The sequence below is a fragment of the Salvia miltiorrhiza genome, chromosome 7, assembly GCF_028751815.1.
Source record: "Salvia miltiorrhiza cultivar Shanhuang (shh) chromosome 7, IMPLAD_Smil_shh, whole genome shotgun sequence".
Lineage (NCBI taxonomy): Eukaryota > Viridiplantae > Streptophyta > Magnoliopsida > Lamiales > Lamiaceae > Salvia > Salvia miltiorrhiza.
This window is the reverse complement of record NC_080393.1, coordinates 55,260,322-55,287,216: the sequence shown is the minus strand read 5'-3', so window position 1 is coordinate 55,287,216 and position 26,895 is coordinate 55,260,322. Positions and strand designations below refer to the sequence as shown.

General features: G+C 39.4%; 1 protein-coding gene across 1 annotated transcript; it reads right to left on the bottom strand.

Moving 5' to 3' along the window:
• Positions 1-7,698: 7,698 nt before the first annotated feature.
• LOC130994435 (uncharacterized) lies at positions 7,699-8,733 on the bottom strand. The gene has a single exon (XM_057919477.1). The coding sequence runs from the start codon at positions 8,731-8,733 to the stop codon at positions 7,699-7,701; it is 1,035 nt and encodes a 344-aa protein (XP_057775460.1).
• Positions 8,734-26,895: the final 18,162 nt, after the last annotated feature.

Sequence of the window (26,895 nt, the reverse complement as noted above, 5' to 3'; positions counted from 1 at the left end):
GGCAGAATACAGATGATAAAGCTGGTATTGGATTTCACAAGAAACAATGGGTTCCAAAAGATGAGATTTTGAGTACAAACAAAGTTTGTAATCCTTCTAAAGATGTTCCTCCTGCTCATGTTGCTCATGCCTCGTACAAAAACTTGCCTCCTAAAAGGAACCTTCCATTTAAGTTTGTTCCAGTTTGTCATCATTGTCAAAGGCGCGGCCACATTCGACCTCGTTGCAGATTTCTTATAGCTGACAGGAAGGCAATTTCCAAAAACTTGAGAAAGTCCTTCTATAGAAATCACAGAAGTTATGTTGTTCGTACTTCTTCTTGGTCAGACGAGCAAGATAAATGGTATCTTGATAGTGGATGCTCCAAACATATGACAGGGAACAGAAAATTTCTTTGCGATATTCAGTCTGTCACAGATGAAAGAGTGACATTTGGTGATGGCGTACAAGCTAAGGTCATAGGAAAAGGTACTCTCAATGTACCTGGTCTTCCCAATCTGAAGAACGTCATGCTTGTGAATGGATTGAAGGCTAATCTTATGAGTATCAGCCAATTGTGTGACATTAAAATGAGCATTCAGTTCAACAAGGATAAATGCATGGTAAAAGATGGGGAACATGAGCTTATCACTGGAATAAGGACGAGTGACAATTGCTATGTTGTCACACCTGACATCCTCACCAAATCTTTGGATGAGAATCGTTTTGAGAAACTCCGAGGAAAGCTGGGGTTATGTCTCTTATGACTAACCGCCCTGAGAAGAAAAACACTCTCTTATATTTGGTGTGATTGCAGAGAGTGTATTTATTACTTTTGGCGTTCCTTCAAATGTACCCGCGGACAGTCCTCAAAGATCAAGAGTATTTCGTGTGATGAAGTTATCTTCAGGGAACGTATTGATTTGCTTTCTAATTCCTTAGGGAATTATTACTCTACAGAATGGATATTAAATCTCTTTTCTATTTATTTGAAGCAAGCTGATATATGGGCTCTTTTTAATTCGTTGGATGTGGGCTACTTTTTTATCTTCTCTAAACTGGAGGATCTAGAAGTGGAGCTTGTCAGATTGATCAGTGGCTGTTACTCCTCTCAATGTTACTTATGTTCTTATGCTGTTGATCAGTGGCTGGTGTCGATACTCTTTGTCCTTGATGTCTGACAAAAAGGGGGAGTAAGTGGTAGCTGTTTCGTTTTCGTGTGTTTTGTTGGTTGATGGAGATTTGTTTATATATCCTGGTCTATGTTTGATGTCTAAAGAGGAAGCTACTCTGTTCTTATGCGAAGCTTGTAAATTCAGTTCGGAGTATTGCAGTTTAAGGGGGAGTTCAGTTCTATTATGCATTTGTGATGGTGTTTGATGCATCATTCCCTGCTGTGTTTGTTGCTTGTTGCCGTTGCCCTCTTTGGTTGTTCTGTTTTGTCTACATCAATGACAAAGGGGGAGTTTGTTGAATATTTGATATACTCATTTTTATGCTTGTCATTATGTAGACAATCTGCACTCAAAGTATCAACCAATGTACATATATGGATCTGGTACTTCGGCTTGTACAGTCCATCATGGGTCAGCCTTTATCTCTTTTTTTATGAAGTATATCCGTTGGTTTTAAAGATATACTTGGTGTGAGTGTTCCCTACTACTTCGGCTATATGGTTTTATTGATTAAGAGATATCAAGAAGAGTCCCATGCAGATTATATCTCTTCTAGGTTTTCCCGCTGCGACCTCTATATAAGAAGAAGAGATTATCTTTTTGAAGGCTGCTGCTTTTCGTTATACTCTCTGATATTGTGTGCGACAGAGTGTGTTTATTGAGTGCGAAGTTTGTTCGGTTCCGGCGAGAGCAAACTAGTAAGTTTCTTTGCTTTTACGTTTCTAGCAAAGTTGTGGGTTTTGTGAATCTCGATTGATGTTCTTTACCAGCCTGTTGGTAAAGTGTTAATATTGGGTGTTGGTGGTGAGTGAGGTTCATTCACGCTTAGAGATTAGATCGTTGTTCTTTTCTCAATTATTCATCGTTGTGAGGGTTTGGGAAGATATTGAGGCTAGAAGGCTAGAGAGTCTGTCGCATAAGTCCTGTAAATATCTTATCTTCACTAGTGGATAATTTACCCTGGGCGTGGCCCCCCAGACGTAGGTGTTTTATCACCGAACTGGGTGAACAACTCTTGTGTTCAGTGTTGTTACTTTCGTTGATACTTTGTGTTGCACGTTTGCTTTTTGTGTGTGCGACATATGCAATTGGATAGGTAACTTTTCAGGCCTTATAAGGGAGAGGGTTGCCTCACTATATAAAGTGGCTTATGGCAATATCTCCAACTAATGTGGGACACTTTTAACACACCCCCCTCATGCGCAGCGTGGACTATCCCAAACGCCATCTGTTGACAACGATATTGGGGGGCCCATCATTGGATTGGGTTGGCTCTGATACCATATTGAAATGGATATTGGGCTCATTCCTCCCTTAAAAGGCCACACGACGCTGCCTGTGATGCCGACGTCCACTCTGAACACTCGGCCTGTGCCAACCTTCGGCGATAGCACGGCATTTCCCCATGGAGTCGTCACGAACCATCGCTGCTACTTGAAGAAATTTCGCCGATCTCCCGTCTCCACAAAGCCGACTGTCGTACTCAAACGACAAAGGCAATGTAACTTTCTTTGATGCTGACTTCAAAGCTAACCTCGAACTATCAGCCTCAGCTGCAAGACCATAAACTCCGTAAATCAAGAGACACATCTCCACAAATAGACTTTAGTTTGGGAAGGCGACACTTAGAAGTAAAGTATGCAACAACACCAAAACACACTCAACAAGATATGGGGCTATTTGCTTTAACAAGAACAGCTGCAGGAACCTCAAGTTCAATTAGACTCAGTCAATGAACAACATTAACATCCGAAACTCCAAATTCTAAATCCAACTGACCTCTCTGATGGTGCAACCTTCTAAAATTCCTTCAATCCAGTCCAAACTTGCTGTCAAAACTGATCTTGAGCAAAGCAATGTCAGCTGCAAAAGCATAAACAAGCAAGCGGATGAGACAAAAAGAGGGAGATTTTGTTTTTGAAGCATTTCATGAGTCATCAGGGACGGAGCCAGGGGGGTGCCTGGGGGGCTGAAGCCCCCTCCCAAATTTTGAGATTTTTTTTTCTTTTAATTTATGAATTTATTTTCGAAAATATATATAGATATATGTCTTAACTTTGTTATACAAAAGTTGATTTGCTTGTTATATTCACCCGTATATACTTAATTTAAGGATAATCGTGTTATTTAAAACTATATAATCTATTAAAATATTGTTCATTATTATTATTATGCTTGTCTTGTAATAGAAAGTGTATGAAATGCCCAAAAAAATTTATTTGTTATTTAGATTATACTTATCTTTTAATAAAAAATACCTAAAATGTAGGAAATGTTCAAAAAAAATTGCAGTGTTTTGAAACTAATTTGTAATATATTGAAACTATATAATCTATGAAAATATTGTTTGTTATTATTACTATTATGCTCATATTGTAGTAAAAAATGCCTTAAATATGCGGAATGCCAAAAAAAAATTCTCGGGGGCGAACTTAATTCCTGGCTCCGTCCCTGTGAGTCATCCAAGTCGAAATCTAAAAGCAGCCCCTAATGATAGCATGGTTCTCGACACGAGTGTAAAGGAAGAACAAGTGAAATCAATTGATGAAATCAGGGCAAAAGACAAGACCGAGAAGAAATTCCACGAGAATATATAAGTAAAGAGTCAGAGGATTTTTTAGGACAGTAACTTAGATTGATTTGGAAATTAGGACAATAATTTTCGGACTTGTAAAAATAGGACACTAATTTTTTTTAGAGTAAAAATAGGACACTAATTAATAAGCGTCGTAAAAATAGGACATTTCTTGGCCGATAATTGGCCGAAAAATGTCCTGCGGATGCAACACTTATTAATTAGTGTCCTATTTTACTCTTAAAAAAAATTAATGTCCTATTTTTACAAGTCCGAAAGTTATTGTCCTAATTTCCAAATCAATATAAGTTACTGTCCTAAAAAACCCTCAAACTCTATAAGTAAATATCTTGATGCATTTCTTAAACTAACAAGAAAGGCTGAAAAGATTCAGATAGAGGGCACGTTTGGAAATATATGCATTCAAAGAACGGAAGCTATGGCAGAAAAGACTTACAACTGATCTAACAAAGGTCAAGTTCTCCAAATCGCAAAGCAAAGCTTTCCGCAGATGCCAAACCCCTTTACCAAAACTTCTTGCCGGCAGACCGCTACACTTCGATACAATATGGAGAAGATGTAGTCGTTCACGCCATCATCGGTGGCACCCTGCCGCAGAGACCGTGAGGAACATGACGAACTGATAGCTCCCTACTCCCTCCCTGTATGCTCAACAAATGGAGCAAGATTACAGCTGCTGTATCGATGCAAGAGAACAAAAAGGAAATAATTGTTAAATAACATAATTTGTCTCTTGACCTCTAGAATATTTAGTGCCTTGTTAGATCAAGAGTCACATTCATAAGTGTAGTTTATCTCAAGAGTCTCATGCATCTAATAGGCTATTAACTTGAAGTCTCTAGAATAATCCAAGCACACAGTGTTGCTCTCATTTGTAAAATCAAGTAAGAAAAAATATCAAGTAAAACCAAGTAAAACATGTGAGTGTGCTGTAGCAACTCAAAGTAAAACTCCATTTCTCCCTAAATTTTTCCTATCATAGCTTCTGCAAACCCAACAAATTTGGTATCAAGAGCCATTTTATCCCATCTCCTTCAACACAATGGCAGCAAATTCATCTAACCTTTTGTTTGCCTATGCACCAAGCCAAGTTCCAATTTTTGAAGAAGAGTACTACGAGTATTGGTGCAGCCAAATGACAACGTTCTTTAAGTCCATGGAATTATCAGAAATAATCGATGGAGAGCTTGAAGAACCCAAGGATGGAGACAAAGATTATGAAAGATTGCAGAAGGAATTCAAAAAGAAGAATGCAATGGCACTGCGATATCTTCAACAAGGTGTTGGAAAATCAATTTTTCCACGCATTTTTGGTGTAAAAAATGCCATTGATGCTTGGGAAATATTAAGACAAGAATTTCTTGGAACCGAAAAGACAATCTCCTTAAAGCTTCAATCTTTATGGAGAGATTTTGACAATCTCAAAATGGAAGATCGGGAGTCAATTCGTGATTTTTCTTCACGAGTCTCGGAGATCGTAAACCAAATCAAAAGCTGCGGTGACACAATTGAAGATAGACGTGTCATGGAGAAGGTGTTGCGATCTCTTCCTCCAAAGTTCGATCATACAGTTGCTGCAATCGAGGAGTCCAAAGATCTGTCAAAAATGACCGCGTATAAATTGACGGGTTTGCTTCTTGCACATGAGCAAAGAATCAATCGATCGGACAAACCGTTAGTGAATCAAGCTTTTCAAGCACAACTGAAGAAAAGCAGTTGGAAAGGCAAGCCATCACAAAATTCTGTTAACAATTCTAATTGTCTTATTTGTAAGAAGTCAAACCATGAATCCAAAGATTGCTACTTTAGATGCAAAAGATGCAAATCCCAAATCATTCACAAAGGGATTGTTGGTTTCAAAAGAAAAATGAAGAAAAAGAAGACGCCAAACTCGCTAAAGAGTCTGAAGAAGAATTTCTGTTCTACTCCTCTATTTATGAAAGTGCTACTGACATTTATGAATGTTGTGAGTTTTGTTTGTTTACAAATGCACTAGAAGCACTTGAAGATTCATCAAAGGTCGAGCATTGGAAGAAGGCTATGCACGAAGAGATGTCCAACATCGAGAAAAATAAAACTTGGGAGCTCGTTGATTTTCTTGAAGAAAGGAAGACTATTGGGCTAAAAGAGGTCTTCAATGAAGAAGGCGAAATTAAAAAATACAATGTTCGATTTGTAGCAAAAGAAAATACTCAAGGTCCGGCTGATGTTCTGCCGAAAGAAGCTACCTCCAACACATTTGAGAAGTTCTAAAAGCAAGTCAAGATTACAAATTAAGAGGGGTGTTAAATAACATAATTTGTCTCTTGATCTTTAGCATTCTAGTGCATATTTACTGCCTTGTTACATTAAGAGTCACATTCATAAGTGTAGTATATCTCAAGAGTCTCCTGCATCTATTAGGCTATTAACTTGAAGTCTCTAGAATAATCCATGCACACAGTGTTGCTCTCATTTGTAAAATCAAGTAAGAAAAAATATCAAGCAAAACCAAGTAAAATATATGATTGTGCTGTAGCAACTCAAAGTAAAACTCCATTTCTCCCTAAATTTTTCCTATCATAGCTTCCGCAAACCCAACAATAATAAAGGAGGCAGTTACTGCTAGCTGAAGAACAAAACGGAAATCATAAAAGAAAGAAGAAGGAGAGTGGCTGTTGCTGCTAAGGGAAGAAAACCATGGATGATTGTGTGAATGAAAATGATCACAGAAGCACCCCATTTATAGGCACAAATTTTTCCGAAGACCCTAAACCCTAGCCGCTAACGTACGAGAAAAAGGTGGAGCCCCAGGTAGCCTTCTGCACAGACTCCCAACGGCTCTCAAGCAAAGAAACAAATATTTTGCCATTTGAAATTCAGATTGCAGACTTTGAAATTCCTAAAAGAGCAAAGTTGTTGCAAAGATAATTGGTGTTATAAGAAATGGCTCGAAATGGAAAGTGAAAGTGTTGCTCCACACGAATCAACTGGAAACCTTGTGTTAAAGTAACACACCAAACAGCACAGAGTAAAACTTGCAGCGGAAATAAATAAACACAGAACTTTGGAAAAATTTCTTCAAGTTATAAAATAACTTGAAGAATGCCTTATGGCGAAATGACTAAACGGAGAATGACACTCACATTCAATACCTTTACAATGGACTAGGTATTGAACTCTATACACTCTCACTAACAAACTAAAACTGGATTCAAGAGCTATACTCCGAAATCCAACAAAACAAAGAATGCTATAACTAATGTTATTCCAACACGAGAAACAACACTCTTACACAAATCACTCAAAAGCTAGATATCTTCTTTCAAAGTTCGTGATCTGAACTGAACTCCTCCTTGGTATTTATAGACCTTCGAATCTTGATCTCCAAGTATGAGTTTGTGGGTTGGGAAGTGGATGAGTGGTCGTTGAGTTAGTTGGAAGAATCAGTCTTCACCAGCTACTCATCCCTTTGATTTAGGAGCTCCCAACAACTCCTTCTTTCTCTCTCCTTATCTTCTCTTGCTCCTTCCTTCTCTCAACAGAATTCGTTCCTTCTTTTCCTCCTTCAACCCTCACGATTTCCATCTCTTGACTTGGTCAAAAACACCTACAAACACAATGTGAAGAAAGAGCAAAACATACACAATTCGAAAACTAACAAACTCCCCCTTTTTGCCTTTCTTCACAAAACCAAATACCAAATTGCTCCCCCTTGATGTGATCTCCCCCTGCAGAGATAGCAGTAACAAAAACACACAAACAAAACAATATTCTCACAGCAGCACCTACACAAAACTTTCAAAAACCAAGGCAAAATTGGCCACTAGCAAAAAGCATAAGCATAGCATAAGTCAAAGTATCAATAATCAAAAACACTTAAACATCCATCAAACAAAAGTTTTGCTAGTTTAAAAACGTTCTGCCAACTTAAAAAGTATTCATCAAAGAACACAGCTCCCCCTGGCTTCATTCCCCTGCTCCATCAGCATCAGTAGCAGCATCAGCATCTTCTCCCCCTTTTTGGGAAGAAAGGAGGGCTATCAACTGTCCTTTGGCTTGATTCAGGATTGACGATGACTCCCCCTGAATTCTCCGAGCTTGAAGAAGGCTATTCTCGAATTCGTCGATCTGCTGTAAAAGGGCCTGCAATGTTGCCTTTGGGATTGTGATCATGGTAGTGTCTGCAACAGTGGGAGCGGCAACAGGATTAACCCAGGGGAGATCTGCAATTTTGCCCTCACTAAAGAGCATACTCGTGAGAGCATACTCATGGATGTCCTCTCTCTGGACAGAATCCTTTACCTTCACGCCTTGACTCCGGAGGAACCTGAAAATCAAAGAGGGAAACGGCAACCCAGACAATTGAGAAGAAGCAGCGATCTGATCGAAAACAACCTGACCCAGATTGAACGGCAACCCTTCTCCAATGCAGTAGAGAAGTATGCCGTGCTGTTGTGTGACCACGGTAGAGTTGGTTGACACAATCCAATTCAAAGTCATGACCTTGAATAGAGCAGAGTACAGGTATGACAAGGTGGAAGACTTCATTGGTTTCAGCCATTTCCACACTTTCCCTCCGGTGATGACCGTTGCGACCTTGTCCATGTTTTTCACCTTTGTGCTCTTCACATCAGGCGTGCCAAGGACTCCATTGATGATGGAAGGAGTTAGTGTGAAGATCTTGTTCTTGTAGAAGATCTTCCCATACTTTTTGGACCTTGGATTGCCGAAATCTGCTGTCAGATTGCTGTAGACTAGTTGAACCACTGATTTCACAAAGGGCTCCACCTCGGTGACTGACTGGAACAAGTGGCAAGCCTTAAAAAATTCCACAAGATTGAACATCTTGAAGGAATCTTGCTCAATGTTTCGCTCACTATAGCACTCCATTTCCTTGACGTTTTGCCAAGACTTCACCGCTTCAGCAGTGTAGAAGAAGGACTTGAAGGCTTTGCTAACCTCCATGTCGGAGCCTTCGGGTTCCTCGTCCTCCACTTCCATTTCTTCCTCATCCGATTATGTGGCCTCCGGTGTTGTGGGCGCAGCTGAGGTGGTAGCTTTCTTCTTTCCTTCACGAATTGATTTTCGCTTGAGCCTCGTCAATACGTCTGTAAGAGGTGTGTCGTCGTCAGACGCATTCTTTGCTGCCACCTCTGCTTCAGTCTCATTGAGCAGAGTATCCAGAGATTCCACCGGAGACGAGACCGTTGGTTCTGTGGTCTCCTCTGTTGGAGCGACAGATTCTTCATCAGCGGTGGTGGAGGTTTCGACTGTGGGACCGGTCTTGCGTGCGTGCTTGGCTGGGGGCTCATCATCTTCGGATTCGTCGAGTAGCACCATTTTCGGAGGTCCGGGCTTTGAAACCCTAGGTTGGCTGGGAATGCGGTTGGACCTACGAACCGCCTTGAGCTTGGGTTTTGGGGCTTCGGCCGCCTTCCTTTTGCGTTTAATTGAGGGTTTGGATGGTTCCCCTTGCTTCGCCGGATTTTCGTCCGGTGAATCGGCGGAGTGCTCGATGGTAGAGATGGGCGCCGGATTCAGCACTTCTTTTGGGACTTCCGGTGTTTGAGAAACCGGTGGAGGAGGATGTTCGCCTGCTGTTGCTGGATTTGTCATCGGAGCAGGCAGAGACGGCAACGATGGAACTGCTTGATTTTTCGGCAATGTGGGTGTGGAGACGGTGGCTAGGACTGCTTGAAATTGGGGATTTGACAAAATCTGTCTAATAAGCTCAATAGTGTTTGGGTTAGACATTATGAGAGCAAAAAATACTAAATACAAAACGAGAGGAAGCAAAGGGTCTCTCACGCAGATCAAAGTGCAATGATGAAGAATGGTGATGATGTGATTTGCATTCAGTGAATAAATACTAAAGAAAGCATATCCAATCACTCAACAAACCAAATCTTTCAAGTAAATCTTCACCATAAAATTCGACAATTAGGGTTGGAAGGAGATTAAGATAGAGATATGCTCAAATCAAGGCCAAGAAATGCGTAACAAATTACAGAACCTGCGGATAGAGAGAGAATCCCATGAAAATCGGAACAAAAAGCCTTCCCAGATTTTCAAGAATTTTTATGTCTATTGTGATGCCTTCATTTATGACAACATCCCCTAACACATAACTCAGTTAAACTTTATTTCGCACTTATAAGCACAGCACCAAGTAAAATTCACTCATTTTTATTGACATAGAGAACATCGTCGCAGCGAACGCCGTGCCCCTAGTCTAAATTTGTGAAAGCAATCGAGGATGGCCATTTTGTAAGGTAGCATCGTCGCAGCGAACGTCGTGCCCCCCAAACTACTTTGGCTTTTTCTGTGCTTTACATAGATTATACACACAATCTGAGTTAGTGAAGAAGAACGTGTTGAAATAACATAGAGCATCACACAGACAAAAAGACAGTTGCATCTAAGAGTATTTCTTTTAAATCTGATGCAACAAACATTTCCTTTTTCATTAGTTTCGAAGGAAAAGGCCAAGAGACCTTCTTAACATGGTGAATCTCTCAAAATCCAAAGGTTTAGTAAAAATATCCGCAATTTGGTTCTCGGTTGGAACATAATCTAACTTAATTACCTCTTGTTCCACTAAATCGCGAATAAAGTGGTGTCGAATATCGATGTGCTTGGTTCGTGAGTGTTGGACCGGATTCTTTGAAATGTTTATTGCACTGATGTTGTCGCAGTGCATCACCATCACATCACTCGTCACACCGTAATCTGACAACATTTGTCTCAACCAAAGAAGTTGAGAGCAACAACAACCTGCAGCAACATATTCGGATTCTGCAGTAGAGAGAGACACAATTTTGCTTTCTACTATGCCACGACACCAAGTTATTTCCAAGATAAAAACACCCACCACTTGTACTTTTTCTATCATTAGTATCCCCTACCCAATCTGAGTCACTAAAAGCTACAAGGTTCGTGTTAGAATCTTTGGAGAAGAAAATGCCAAGATCAAGTGTGCCAGCCACATACCTTATCACACGCTTTACCGCTTTTAAATGAGACTCTTTAGGATCAGCTTGATACCTGGCACAAACACACACGCTGAACATGATATCAGATCGTGTTGCGGTGAGATATAGGAGGCTCCCAATCATTGATCTGTAGAGTGTTGGATCTACTGCCTCCCCAGCATTGTCTTTTGACAAAGTGTCGCTTGATCCCATTGGCGTGCGCATGTGCCTTGCACCTTCCAGATTGAACCTCTTCACCATATCTCGTGCATACTTCCCCTGTGAGATGAAAATTTCTTTCGGTTCTTGCTTGACTTGGATCCCTAAAAAGAATGTTAGTTCACCCACCATGCTCATCTCGAATGTGGTGGTCATGGCCCTTGCAAAATCACCTAACAAACGTTGTGAGGTAGCACCGACAATCATATCATCAACATAGATTTGAGTGATCAGAATATCACTACTTTCTCTTTTAATAAACAATGTCCTATCGGCATAACCTCTCACAAATCCAAACTCAAGTAAGAAGGAAGTTAGATGTCCATACCATGCTCGAGGGGCTTGTTTAAGGCCGTAGAGAGCCTTCTTTAGCCTGTAGACGTGGTGTGGTCTGTGTGGATCTTCAAAATCTTTCGGCTGCTCTACATACACCTCTTCCTTTAGAATGTCGTTGAGGAAAGCTCCTTTAACATCCATTTGGTACAGCTTGATGTTGAGATGGCACGCAATTGCAAGAAGCAGCCGTATTGACTCGATGCGGGCGACTGGAGCAAAAGTGTCATCGAAGTCAACACCTTCGACTTGGGTGTAACCTTGCGCCACAAGTCTCGCCTTATTCCTCACTATCGTCCCACACTCGTCTGACTTGTTCTTGAAGATCCACTTTGTGCCGATCACATTTCTGTCAGCAGGTCTAGGCACAAGATACCAAACATCGCTTCGAACAAACTGGTTAAGTTCATCTTGCATGGCTAGCATCCAGAATTCATCACGTAATGCCTCCTTGACTGTTTTTGGTTCAAACTTCGACACAAAACACAAGAAACCTGGTATAGACGTGCAAAGAGAAGACATGCAAATCATCTTCCGGTAATCAACCGGTGGTTTACCTCTTGTGGTCATGCCGTCACTTACATTGCCAATTACTTGGGAGGTTGGGTGATTTTTGTGAATCCTTCTGGAGGGTGCATTACTCACATTTTCTCCTTGGTTATTGGGGGTTTCTTCTTCATCGGTATCACACTGTTCTTCTGGTGTTTGTGGTGTGATTTCTTCTGTTGCCTCAGCATCTGCAGTTTCATCCTCTGCTGGCATCACAATGTCCATCACCTGATCTTCTCTATTATTCTCATCTGCAATACTCCTTACATCATCAAATACCACATTTACAGATTCTTGAATAGTTTGGCTTCTCAAGTTAAAGACTCGATAGGCTTGACTATTCAATGAATATCCCAAAAAGATACCTTTGTCACTTTTTTCATCAAACTTTGTGAGATATTCTCTGTCATTCAGTATATGACACACACACCCAAAGACATGAAAGTATTTGAGATTTGGCTTCTTACCACGCAGAATTTCATATGGAGTTTTGAACGTACCAGGTCTGATGTTGACTCGATTGTTGATATGGCATGCGGTGTTCACAGCTTCTGCCCAGAAGCGTTGTGCCAATTTCTTTGAAGCCAACATCACTCTTGCCATCTCCACCAGGGTTCGGTTCTTTCGTTCCACAACTCCGTTCTGCTGTGGCGTCTTGGGGGCTGAGAATTCTTGAAAAATTCCTTTATTCTCACAAAAATTTGTGAAAGCTGCATTCTCGAACTCACGTCCATGGTCAGACCTTATTCTTGCTATTCTCGCACCAAACATGTTAGTAAACCGGGCAAAGAGTGTTTTGAAAACATCAATAGTTTCAGATTTTTCACGTAAGAAAAAGGTCCACGTAAATCTTGAAAAATCATCCACTAAGACATACACATACCGTTTACCTCCAATACTTTCAACACCAACTGGTCCTACCAAATCCATGTGAACCAGTTCAAAGCATCGGGTCGTACCAAAATGTTGTTCAGCTTGTTGGGTAGCACGATGGGTGGCATGGATCTGCTTCCCTTTTTGACAACTCTCACAAACTTCCTTTTCCTTTTGCATGATTTTTGGGAGACCTTGGACTGCTTACAACTAGGACAACCTGTCAAGATTCTTAAAATTTGTGTGCCCTAACTTTTGATGCCACAACATGCTTTCATCAATTTGAGCCTTATTGCACTTAGGATCATCGACAAGGTAACAATTATCACTAGATCTTTGCCCTTTCATTACACAATAATTTTGAGTATCAAAAACCTCACAAGAATCCTTGTTAAACTTAACATGCAAGTTCTCGTCGCATAGTTGACTAATACTAATCAAATTTGCCATAAGACCTTTAACATGGAAAATATTATTCAAACAAGGTAAGCTGGGAACATTTAGGGTACCTTTACCAATGATCTTACCCTTCAAACCACCACCAAAAGACACAAACCCACCATCACATACCTGATAGTTATTAAGGTAAGCATTGTCACATGTCATGTGACGAGAACATCCACTGTCGAAATACCATGAACTTGAGATGTTAGTTTTCAGTGCTGTGAACACAACATTACATTTCAGTTCATCTTTTATGACCCACTTCCAGACTTTCTTACGGGCTTGTGGTGGATTTTTCTTCCCTTTGGCTCTTGTTTTCTTTGAGTTGACAAAGATCTTCTTCTCGTCATTGAACTTCCTGAAACAGAACGGTCGAATGTGGCCAATTTGAAAGCAATTGTGACACACATACCTCTTTCTTTGTGGTCGTGTCTGACCAACCGAAGTTCCTTCCACGACAAACTCCTTTCCATGAGTAGATTTTACCTTTGTCTTTCCAGGTGTGGGTTCAGCAGCGGGTGCAGCAGTGTATCCAAGTCCAGTGGTGTCCGTAGTTCCTGCAGACACAAAATCATCATACCTATGCCGACTTGAATTCCATTTGGCAATGGTGCTTTGAGCTTCCTCCAGCTGGCTTGTAACATGCTCAAGCTTGACTTCTTTTTGTGTGATTGAGGCTTCAAGCTTTGCCAACGATCCTTTTAGCTTGACATTCTCCTCCTTTGTTGCTTCAAGCTCCTCTCCTTGCTTTTTCCATTTTCCCAATAGTTCGTCATAGAATTTTTTAAGTTCCATGACAACCAGCATGGTCTCTTCGTTGCTTTCCTCCGTGTTACCTACACATGCGTTAAAGCACAGACAATTTGGAAAGAACCCTGTGTCATACCTATTTAACAACTGGTCTCCTTCATCATCCTCATCGTCGGACAAGGTTTTTCCAAACTTGACATGGAAAGCTGACAGACCGGGATCATCATCATCTTCTTTTTCTTCCTTTGAGCTTTCCGAACCATCGAAAAATGCAGCCTCATCATCACTCCAAGACACCCAATATGATTTGCCTCGTTTTCGTAGGGTGTTCGCACACTGGTTCGCATAGTGACCAAACCCCTTGCACTCACGACATTGAACATTATTGATGAAATTTGGATCATACCTGAAAGTTTCAGTCGTTGAGGCAACTTTCCTCATTGGTCGTGGGGGTGTGAAGTCATTCCTCCTAGGTGGTGCGGAATCATGCCTTGGAGAGCTTCCTTCTCGATCATTCTCTTTGGTCCGTCTAAGTTTTCTCACCATATTGTTGAACTTCCTTGTGATGAGTGCAACATCATCTCCTTCGTGAATCTCCTCCAATTCTTCATAATCCTCTAGATCACGTATCTGAAGGATGTGGCTGCTGGTTGTTGTCATGAGCATCCGGCATTGAACGCAACAGCCTTCTTCTTGTGCAGCAATCCTCTTTCTTCCAATGTCATCTCATAGGTCCGAAGTGTGTTCATCAAGTCCACGAACTCCAGGCTTGCAACATTCTGACTTGTTTCGATGGCAGTAATCTTCATTTCAAAACGCGGTGGAAGCGTTCGTAGTGCCTTGGAGACAAGCACCCGATTGCTGATTGGATCTCCGAGCTCACGACATTCATTAGCCACACTGAGTATTCTCTTGGAATACTCCTTGATGTCTTCACCTTCATCCATCTTCATGTTTTCGAACTTAGTGGTCAGGAGTCGCAGCCTTGTTTCTTTGACACTTGTGTCACCCTCGCAGTGTCTCTGGAGTATTTCTCATTGTTCCTTGGCCGACGTGCTATTCTTGATGAGATTGAACATGTTCATGTCCACGAAGGAATAGATAGCATGCATAGCCTTTTCATTGAAATTTGCCTCCTCGAACTCAGCTCGACTCCATTGAGTAGGTGGTGTCAAGATCACATCACCATGGGCATCAGTGGTCTTGGGAGCAGACCACCCTTCTTCGACGCAGTGCCAGGCTTTAAGGTCGATAGCCTTGATGTACTGCCGGATTCTTATCCTCCAGGCAGAGTAGTTTGCACCATCAAGGATAGGAGGACGCATAACACCAAACGGCTCCATGTGGAAACAACTGTTGTAACAACTGTGACGATAATTGTTGTAACAACACCAAGGATCACACTCAGTGTATCGAGTGTTGGCTCTGATACCAATTGAAAGTGTTGCTCCACACGAATCAACTGGAAACCTTGTGTTAAAGTAACACACCAAACAGCACAGAGTAAAACTTGCAGCGGAAATAAATAAACACAGAACTTTGGAAAAATTTCTTCAAGTTATAAAATAACTTGAAGAATGCCTTATGGCGAAATGACTAAACGGAGAATGACACTCACGTTCAATACCTTTACAATGGACTAGGTATTGAACTCTATACACTCTCACTAACAAACTAAAACTGGATTCAAGAGCTATACTCCGAAATCCAACAAAACAAAGAATGCTATAACTAATGTTATCCCAACACGAGAAACAACACTCCTACACAGATCACTCAAAAGCTAGATATCTTCTTTCAAAGTTCGTGATCTGAACTGAACTCTTCCTTGGTATTTATAGACCTTCGAATCTTGATCTCCAAGTATGAGTTCGTGGGTTGGGAAGTGGATGAGTGGTCGTTGAGTTAGTTGGAAGAATCAGTCTTCACGAGCTACTTATCCCTTTGATTTAGGAGCTCCCAACAACTCCTTCTTTCTCTCTCCTTATCTTCTCTTGCTCCTTCCTTCTCTCAACAAAATTCGTTCCTTCTTTTCCTCCTTCAACCCTCACGATTTCCATCTCTTGACTTGGTCAAAAACATACAATTCGAAAACTAACAGAAAGCAAAGCATTAAATTCAAGGTGCTGAATAGGCAGATGGCTGAGGAGCTACTCTAACTTCATTTAATAATTCTATGGTACATGCAGAAAAAGAGACTCAAAATGTTGGGATATTATTTGAAATGGCGAGAAAAGCTTAAAATGGAACTCAAATTGCATTTATTGGACTAAGGAGGTACAAGGTTATCAGAAATAATGTGGCTCGATCATTTCTGTTGTGTTGCCGCGAAATTAGGTTACACTAATTAAATTCTTTAAAAAAATAAAATTGCAAATCCTACATTTGTTTGAACCAAACTTTTGTCTACCAGTTCATATGGGTTCAGAGGCTGATTAAGAGAAATTTAATTTCTCTAAGGGGTGATTCTATTCATAGACCCCGTTTTACCCCCGATCTAAAATAACAATAATAAATATTTGTATATTTACTAATTTATCCTATAGCCCATAGCCTCCAAATTAAACATAAGAATCGGAAGAGCTTGTTTTGTTCTTGTCGTGTTCCATCTCCGGAGGCTTTTTATCTATAGATTGCTTAGAATCATTAGTGAGAAATTGGCCAAAATCAATGGGTTTGGGCACATAGGGCGGCGCTCCACTTACGACAAGATCCCAATAGACGCCTTCAAAGAAAGGTGTTGTTTGAACTCGGTGCAATGCTCTTTTATGCAATCCCTCTTGTATGCAATTCTCTTGTGTGGTTCCTTCACCAAGAGCCCTTTTATGATATCCAAAAATTTGAAGGGCTGCCCCACCACATTGAATAACGTAGCGCGATTCCCATCCTCCTTGAAAGGAACTGCCATACGCCATAACAAGCATTTTAGCTCCACCTTTGGATGCAGAAAATGGATTTGTGGGAGAAGCTGCGACGCCTCATGGTTGTCTACCACAACATCCTCATCGGTTTCATGGATTCGTGCCGATAATCTGATTTGTGAAGTTCTGTGGCAGAATTTCAACCGAAAACGATAGAGTATTTAATTTAGGGGGCTATGGCTATAGATATTTAATTTGGGGGTTATGAGCTATAGAATAAATTAATAAATTTACAAATATTTATTATTATTATTATTTTAGATCGGGGGCTACACTGAGTAAAACGGGGGCTATTCATAGAATCACCCTTCTCTAACTGATAAAACAATGGGCCACATATCTATCTAAGTGACAAAAGCCCAATTTGTTGGCCCGCCTAAATCCAATGAATAGGTTCATTCTCAGATCAATGTTGGAGATTCAACAAATTAAATTGAAAAATTCTTAAATACGAGTATAAACTATTTGCAAATTCAAGAAATTCAAATTCAAGAAACTCCTAAATACGAGTATAAATCATTTTAAGATAAATGTTGCAGATTCAACAAATTAAATTGAAGAACTCCTAAATATGAGTATAAACTATTTGCAAATTCAAGAAACTCCTAAATACGAGTATAAACTATTTACCAATTCAAATTCAAGTGAAGAACTCCTAAATACGAGTATAAACTATTTGCAAATTCAAGAAATTCAAATTCAAGAAACTCCTAAATACGAGTATAAACTATTTAGAAATTCAAAGAAATTCAAGCACTCCTAAATACGAGTATAAACTATTTACAAATTCAAATTCAAGTGAAGAACTCCTAAATACTAGTATAAACTATTTAAATTTTTAAATTCAAATTGAAGAACTCCTAAATACGAGCATAAATTGTTTACAAGTTCTAATCTAAATGAAGAACTCCTAAATACAAGTATAAACTATTTACAAATTCAAATTCAAGTCAAGAACTCCTAAATAAAAGTATAAATTATTTAAAATGAATTTCGAGACTCGTCCATTTCCAAAGACATTTTGTCTATGAACAAGTTTCGATGGGGCAATTTGTAGACAATTAAAATTGTCGTCGAATTAAATCGTGCTATGTGTAAATTCAAGAATTAAATAATCAATTATATTTTCTATTTTATTAAATAAAATATTTATTCCTAAATTAAATAGATATATAATTAATATTTAATATAAATGAATTAATGGGCCCATTGGCACCTAAACCCCAAAGCCCATGCTTGGAGGCCCAAAGCCCATGAAGCCCATCTCCTACATCTATAAATAGAGGTGTTGGGGTGCTAATAAATCACAAGTGAAGTGGTGGAGAATTGGAGAGCTAGAAGAATTCTATCAAGTGAAGTCTTGCAAGAGTTCTACTCAAATCTTCAAGTGTCTCGAAAGAGTTCAAGAATTCTATTCAAAGCTTCAAGAGTTCTATTAAAATCTTCAAGAGTTCAAGAATTCTATTCAAAGCTTCAAGAGTTCTATTCAAATCTTCAAAAATTCTATCAAGCCTTCAAGATCGACCTGTTAAGTTGGTTACCAATGCCAAGCTCGGAAGCAGATCCAACAGAAAGGGTTAACCTAGCTACCGAGCATGCATCATCTACTTCCGAACAATCCAGTCCGCTGCATGAGCCGCCGCCGATATCTGAGGTAAGGGCTATTAAACCTACTATTGTGGCTTTCGATTCAACTGACCATATTTCTCAAGTTGTTGAAGAGGAATAGGAAGAACATGAGTATACGGTGAACGGGGATACGGGGAGATATGTGTTACCACCTAGGAGTATTCGGGGTATTCCTCCTAAACGTTATACTCCAGAAAAGTTTAGGAAAAAATCTCGATACTCTATTGGGAATTTTGCCAAGGGGAATTTGTCCAAAACTGCCACCGCTTATGAAACAACCTTGTATGATGAGGAGATCTCACAGACAGCAGAACAGGCTCTCAAAATTGAGCATTGGAGAGATGCCATGAAAAACGAGATAAATGCCTTAAATCGGAATCATACATGGGAGAAGTGTAGATTGCCGAAAGGAAAGAAGCCTGTAGGATGCAAATAGGTTTTCACAATCAAAAGAAAACCAGATGGATCTATTGAGCGATACAAAAGCTCGACTGGTGGCAAAAGGATACACATAGATGTATGGGATCGACTATGAGGAGACTTTTTCACCTGTGGCAAAGATGAACACTGTGAGAGCTCTTCTTTCCATTGCCGCCAATGAGGATTGGGATCAACAGTTCGATGTAACAAATGCCTTCCTTCATGGAGAACTAGAAGAAGATAGGGAGGTTTACATGGAGGTACCCCCAAGGTTTTTCAGACGATTTCGAAGATGGTGAGGTGTGCAAATTGAAGAAAACTTTATACAGGCTCAAACAGTCTCCCAAAGCCTGATTTGGGAGATTCACCACAGTTATGAAAAAGTTTGGAAACCAGCAAAGCAATTCAGACCACACCTTATTCTTAAAGAAACGAGGTGATCTCATTTCCTGTTTAGTTATTTATTTTGATGATATGATCATAACAGGGGATGACTCAGAAGAGATTCAGAAGTTGAAAGAAAATTTGTTCAGAGAGTTCGAGATGAAGGACTTAGGAAAACTAAAATACTTTTTCGGAATTGAAGTACTCAGGTCAAAGAAGGGGATCTTCATTAACAAGAAGAAGTATACTCTAGATCTTTTAGCAGAAACAGGGATGTTAGATTGTAAGCCAGCCGAAATGCCTATTGCTGTAAATCATGGGCTGCAAATTGTGAAGGGAGTTGAGTTAGCTGATCGTGGACAATATCAGCGTCTGGTAGGAAAACTCATCTACCTTCCTCATACACGACCTGATATTGCCTATGCTATTGGTGTTGTGAGTCAATTTATGCACCAACCATAAGCTGACCACTTGGAAGCTGCGCTCAGAATTGTAATGATGAGGAGTAAAATATGCATCAGCGCTGTACACCGTGGAAGTGCCAGCTTTGGCCTCCAACCTTGCCGATTTTCATCATTGTCGGTCTCCAGCCTTGCCGGTTTTCAGCCTTATCGGGCTCCAGCCTTGCCGGTTTTCAGCCTTGTCGGGTTCAGCCATATCACCGACTTGGGCCTTATTTCTATGTTTTGTGGGCTTTAGGGTTAGGCCCGATTAATCATCTATAAATAGTGCTCTTGTACATGGAAATGGGGAATTCATTCTTATTACTTCACTTGTAATTGTAAATTTCTCACAAAATAAGGGAATTACTTGTGTGATTGCCGTGGAGGTAGATCTTTAAAGATCGAACCACGTTAAATTCTCGTGTTATCTTATATTGGAGGTAGATCTTTAAAGATCGAACCACATTAAATTCTCGTGTTATCTTATATCTTTATATGCTTTAAGATTGGGTGTTAAATCTTGCTTCGTCAACTGGCGCCGTCTGTGGGAACACTCCGAGCTAAGACGTGCGTTTAGATTTAGTGTTCTTCACGTTTTCCAGATTCTCTTGAGAAACTTCACTTAAAGTCTTCTCTTGTAATTTTCTGGGAGGGGGCAATGGAGGTATTGCTTGAGGGAGTCGTCTGATTCTATTTTCTAAAAGGGTTTCTGGAAATTTTCTATGCACTTCTTGGTTTTTGGGTTTATGATTTTATTTTACAAAAGGATCTGGGCAGTTCCATCGGAAAAAAGGAGGGGGGGGGGGGGGTGTTCGAGTAAAAATCCCAAGATACTGGGAAATCTCTAGTTCATCTTTTCATCGGCCCATTATTTCTCTTCCCCAGAAAATTATTCTACCAAAATCCCTCTGAATCCACTTCAATTCAAAAGAAGCTAAAAAGCTCAATAAACAAGGAAACACCCATCACTATGCTCAAGGTTACGTCGTCGTCGCCACATAGGACTTCGCCCTTGACTCCGTCGTGGAGCCGCCATCCTCCAGCCGGAGAAGCTCTCCACGTCATCTTCTCCATATCGACGGTCAATTCCCGGCAAGCCTTCGTAATTCATGGCGAAATTCTTCCACTGCTCGTTGCCTATCTTTCTCTGAGAACATGGCTTCGTCGAGACGATCTGCCTATTCACCGCTATCGCCGGTATCATATCCCTTTCAATATGGGATTTTAGTGAAAAATCCCCAAATTCCTGTTGGCTCCAACCGTAGCAGCAGAACAGCAATTGCCACCTCACCCTCTCTCAAGAAATCCTTCTCCGACGCGAAGAATGTCACGCGCCGCCCCGCCATTTTTTCAGATCCAAGGACCCAGCTGCTACTCGTAGGGCTCAAAGTTTTGCACAACTTGTTCTCTTTTAATCGAGAAATACAGGGGATCCGGAATAAAATTTTCGACCACAGGGTTGCCCAGGACTTGATTAATCTCAATCCCTTCATTTCTTTTCATTTTACTCACAATTCCCTGTGACTTTACACAATTTTTGGTGCGAGGGCAAATGAAGAATCGGGGACTAAGAGAAAGCATCATGTTCTGCTACATTACTATTCGAATCATGGGATTTTGGGAATCTGGATTTTGATAATCTTGAAGCTGGGTCTAAATCTAGTCGCTTCAAATCTCAAAGAATCTGACAAGTTTCAGAAAATTTCTCTACCCAGACTTCTAGTAGTGGAGATTAGGGCTCGGCGGTGATAGGCGTCTTAGGGCTGTAGGTTGACACCGGAGGAAATGCTCCGTCACGCGCGAGATCCGGCAAGCCTAATTCAGGCGGAAGGGTGTATGAGGGCCGGAGATGTTATGAGTTTGAGGATGATGGGCGGAATGGGGGTAGTAGACTATGGACAGAGGAGGGAGATAGACGTATCAATGATGTAACATTTGTAGCGCCGAGACAGAACTATCACTGCTGAATTCAGTCTATCGGGCATTCATTCCCAAATTATTTCACGGAAGAATCTTGTGTTATTGTGTGGATATGTGTTTCAATTCTTTATTATTTAGGGTTAAGGTACAGATACCTCATAAACATGACCCCCCTAGAACGTATACCTCCATTCTCCAACTTGGTACAAATTGCCCCCCAAACTCGACGGAAAGTATACAACTAACTCCAGCCCACAGACGGACGTTAGACGCCGTCCAAAATATACATATATATATATATAGGGTCAAGTTAAACAGAGAATTATTATATATTTCATTTTGAACAAGTCTATACATATTACGAACAGATCAACATAACAAATGAACAGACGTATTTAGTAAAAAAATAGAAAAACTCGCCACCATCAGGATTCGAACCCGGGGCAAATCTCTATTCTCTAAATATTTAGCATTCTCTGTTTAACCTTTCTCTCTCTCTCTCTCTCTCTCTCTCTATATATATATATATATATATATATATATATTAATGCGGGGCCCTTTTGAACTCAGCCCTGCACGAACGGGAGTGCTGCCCTCATGCTGTTCAAGAAGGCATGGCTGAGTTCAAGAAGGCAGGGCTGAGTTCAAAAGGGCCCCGCATTTAAAAAAAATGTATATATATATATTTTTTGGACGGCGTCTAACGTCCGTCTGTGGGCTGGAGTTAGTTGTATACTTTCCGTCGAGTTTGGGGGGCAATTTGTACCAAGTTGGAGAATGGGAAGTATGCGTTCTAGGGGGTCATGTTTAGGAGGTATCTGTACCTTAACCCTATTATTTATCTTCATTCTCAGCATAGCTTGAGAGGGGCTGCAATCTCATTAAATGGATTGGTGATTCTGTGTGTCTTTTTTGTAGCTTTCTAGAAGGGTTATCTTCAAGAGATTTTTTACTCAAAAAGTGAGGGTCGTCTGAAACCGCGTCGCTTCGCGACCGTGCTTTCAACTACAAAGTTAGGGAACTGCTCCATACCTCATCCTATGGCTGCGATGTGTGGGATTACAGCCCCGTATGCTACCTCTTAAATCTAGCACGGGATTCCAGCTCTGCTCGGGATGCAACGACCTCTGCACTTACTTTGGGAAAATTTGGAGCTGATGAAAATAACAACCCTGCCCAACATCTCTTGGCGCAGCAGGGGCTTCCATCCTTGTGTTTGTTCATGTTTCTGAATTGGGAAAAAATATGTGACAGCCTTGTGTTAGTGTTTATAACGAATGTTGCAAGTTCTACCTGAGACTTTTTGGGTTCAAGATTGGGCTCCTTATTAAATCTCTTACTCATACTAGTATTGTTTGATTGATCTCATTTATCTTGGCTTGTGGGCTGATGCTTCAGGTTAGGCGACTGTTTTAAATCAGAGATTACAAGGATATATTATATGGTATATCATGCGGGATGCCCAGCTAGCTAAGGCTTAGCTACCTGAGGGAATTGTCAACGACTCAGCTGAAAATACCACATGAAGCTCTTGAAGACTCCACCCAAAACGACGATGATCGGCTCCATATCTGTCAAAGCATCCCTGATGCGTTTCAGCTGGGTATCTTATCTCTATTGATTAGGTTTTCAGAGCTGGAAATAGGCTTGCCAGCCACATCCAGAGCTGGGTTGACATTTCTATTAGGCGTGAAGGGAGTGTTGGGGAGCTGGAATCATAGCTGTGAATTTTTTTTATTTGTATTTTATAAAAACAAACAAACAATGACGTCATATAAAAATAAAATACTTACTCTTTGTTTAGGATAGTTATGTCTCTCACTGTTTTTGTTGGTACCATTTTATTATTTTCAACTCGTACCAAAGTTCCAAAGACATCTGCTTAGTATACACATGTAAATATTATACATATATGTTGTAATTAGTAATAATAAAGAAAAGAAATCATTTGAGGCTTACAAAATTCTTCTTTTTTGTCAAACTTTGATTCTATATCCTTGCACTCAATACTATAGAATGTTCCAAATTGTATTGTAAGCTCTTTATCCAATTTCACTCCAATGAAGTAAATGAGATTAGCAGATATTTTTTCGAAAATCCATAGCTTCTTGTAATTCAGATGTAAAGAATTCATATAATTCTTCAGGAATTTCAGAAAATGGAAGTATAAGCTTTCCATTATCGCAACAAAAAGTAGGAGAGGCTCGTATTAAAATTTTGTAGCTCCAATAAATGCAATCAGACACCTTTTTTTATTCATTTAGTATAAATGTCTTCTTTGTCGAATACCTCTGTAGCTATAATATCACATATAAAATTAAAAGAAAATTAAGCAAAACAATCCAATTAATGAAATTAAGATACAGTTTAAGGACACATGTTTGAGATTGATCATGCTATATTGGCATTATACTTAAGATTTTTTTTTTACCTGGAAGCGAGTTTGATGTAGACAAAAAATTCCGAGTACTCATACTTCAGCACAAAGAAGAAAAATAATAAAAAATCTGTAATATTGAAGTTTGAATCATAATTGATTAAAATATGCGCGCCTGATAGCAAACTTATTATCAAAAATAAATAAATAGCAAACATAGAATTGTGAGAAGCATCAGATACCAAAAGATGACAAAAATTAGAAAATCTTTTTTTTTTGAGGCCTCATCCCCACCTTTAACGTATGTATACATTATAGAACTTTTTAAATATAATGAATTGTTGCATCTATATATCTTGTATACTCATGAAACTTACATTCAACTATTCAAGGCTTCAAGTGAAAGTGCAATAGAATGCAATCTAACGGAGAGTTACTTATCTTTGATGATAAACTTTTTAAGGATTCAATCCAATTTACTTATCTTTATTGATAAAATAAGATTCCTCTTTTTCTTTTTTTTCTTTTATAATAGTTCTATTTATAATAATAAGATTCCCCTTCAGGAATAAGTTTTACTTATTTTGACTCATGTTATTTTTAATTATAAAAAGTTAAATGAATAATAATGCAAAAAACAAAAAAACTAATATTGTGGCCCAACCATGGGTTTGATTGAACGTGCTAATGTAACTGTATTTGATGACAAAAATTGACATACAATAACATGAACTTTACCAATCTATAACATCTGTAATTCTCTCCTGATAGATTGAAAATTAAAAAGGTTTACTGCCATAACATGAATATAAGAAATGTCAAGTGGTTTAAGATAGAATCATAGAACAACAAAGTCTACATCTCATGAAAAAGGAAAGAAATTGCACTCAATGAGGTAGATAATCACACATTATTGTCATACTGATAAGACACCTTTTAGTACCCAGATTGCGAGCAGAGATTGTATCTTCACCAAAAAAATTCATAGTTTTAACATAATCATGCATGAATCTAGCACAAACATAATAGACATACAATAATAATTTAGACATACACCTGTAATTCTCTCCTAAATCTTTCTCTGGCGAGTGTGGCAAACTTTCACTGAAATTAAAGTTTCATGAAAGTATTAATGAAAGATAAGATCTACGAAATGTTGTAAATAAACAAACATACTTACCTGGTGAACCGCAGACCCCGTACAGGTGGAGCCTCACACACAAGACGGTGGTGATGGTGTGTGTGTGAGTCGATGATGAGAGATGCTCGTAGGTCCATCAACCTCAAAAAACTTTGGATTCAAGTACAAAAATTGTGATTAGCGTGGGATTCTTCTATGTCAAATACTGCTCTAGAATTGTGATTGTGTTAGAGTGCATGTGAAGAGAAAGAGATCGAGTTGTGTTTGAGTGATTCAGACTAATCTATACCTACAAATAGGAGAATGAGAGAAACAAAAAGGAATAGATTAAAGATGGGATTTTGGAAAATCAACGAGAGAATAGGATAAAGATAAGATTTTGGGAAAAAAGAATGATACAAAGAATTGTGATTAGTGTGACATTCTTCTATAATAATAATAATAATAACTTTAATCGTAATTACATTATTTTACAAATTAGGAATAGACTAAAGATGAGATTTTGGGAAAAAAGAATGATTAGCATCGCTTAAAAATATTACAAAATATTGTGATTAGGGTGGGATTCTTCTATAATAATAATAATAATAATAATAATAATATGTTTAATTGTAATTACATTATTGCCCTTAAAATAAAATAAAAAATAGGGACATAATAGGCAAATAAAATTTTGTAAAACAAGGCTATTTTATAATAGGTATAGATATAATATAAAATATATAATATGGGTGAAATAGGCAATCAACAAGGTGTGCCCAAGGCTCTTTTTCTATTCGTAAAGATGTAATAATATATAAAAAAAACCTTAAAATATAATATGTAATCTATACTAATAGAAAAACAGGCTTGGGCACAACAGTCACCGCTCAATACACTCATAGACTCAATTATCGCCACAGTGAAGAATGAAGGGACAACCGCAGACGGATCTTCAGAATGCGGCGATGGACGACCGCGGACGGACTTTAGAACGCCGCGACGGAGGTCGGTCAGGAAGCTGACGCGCAGCGCAGACATGGATGCTTGCGAATCGCCGGCCAGCGGAGGACGGAATGATGATTTTTTTTTAAACAACTAAAAGAAAAAATAAAACAAAGCAAAACAATTAACTCGTCACTATATATAACCCGACCTATATATTTGAAGATACAAAATCATCTAAAAAAGTTTTGAGCAGCCGCCATCTGCAATCAAAATTGCCGTCTATTCCTCTAACAACTGAAAAATGAAAAATTCCAGAAAACTGAAAAATCAAAATAAAACCAGTGACAAAGAAATTTTGAAACGACACACACATTCACTACAGAATGTTCGTGACAGAGTTTCTGTACTTCTTTTCGATGAATTCGATTCCAACCAACCAAATTCTCTCACTTATTCCTAATATCCACAAATATTCAATACACACCAGAAGAAAAACTAAAGCTTCGACGCGCTCTCGGTCGGAGGATTCACGCAGAGGAGAATCCGTATATATGAACATTTCGTTGGCTGGAGATATGAATCCGATATATATATATGATGGGACGACTGCACCACATAAGCATAACAGCTGTTCGATGAAAAGCCTGACTAAAGGTCACAATCTTCGTCTTGTTTTTTTGTTCCTTTGGTGTGTGTGAGATAATGGTGGTCACGCATACAGTCATTAGATGGCTATGCTAATAAAAATGGTACGGCATATAAATTTCTTAGGGTTAATTATCAAATACGCCACTAACAAAGACGCCCTTATCACGTATAGATCCCAATAGTAGAGGTCGGTTCAACTTAACCTCCGAAGTCC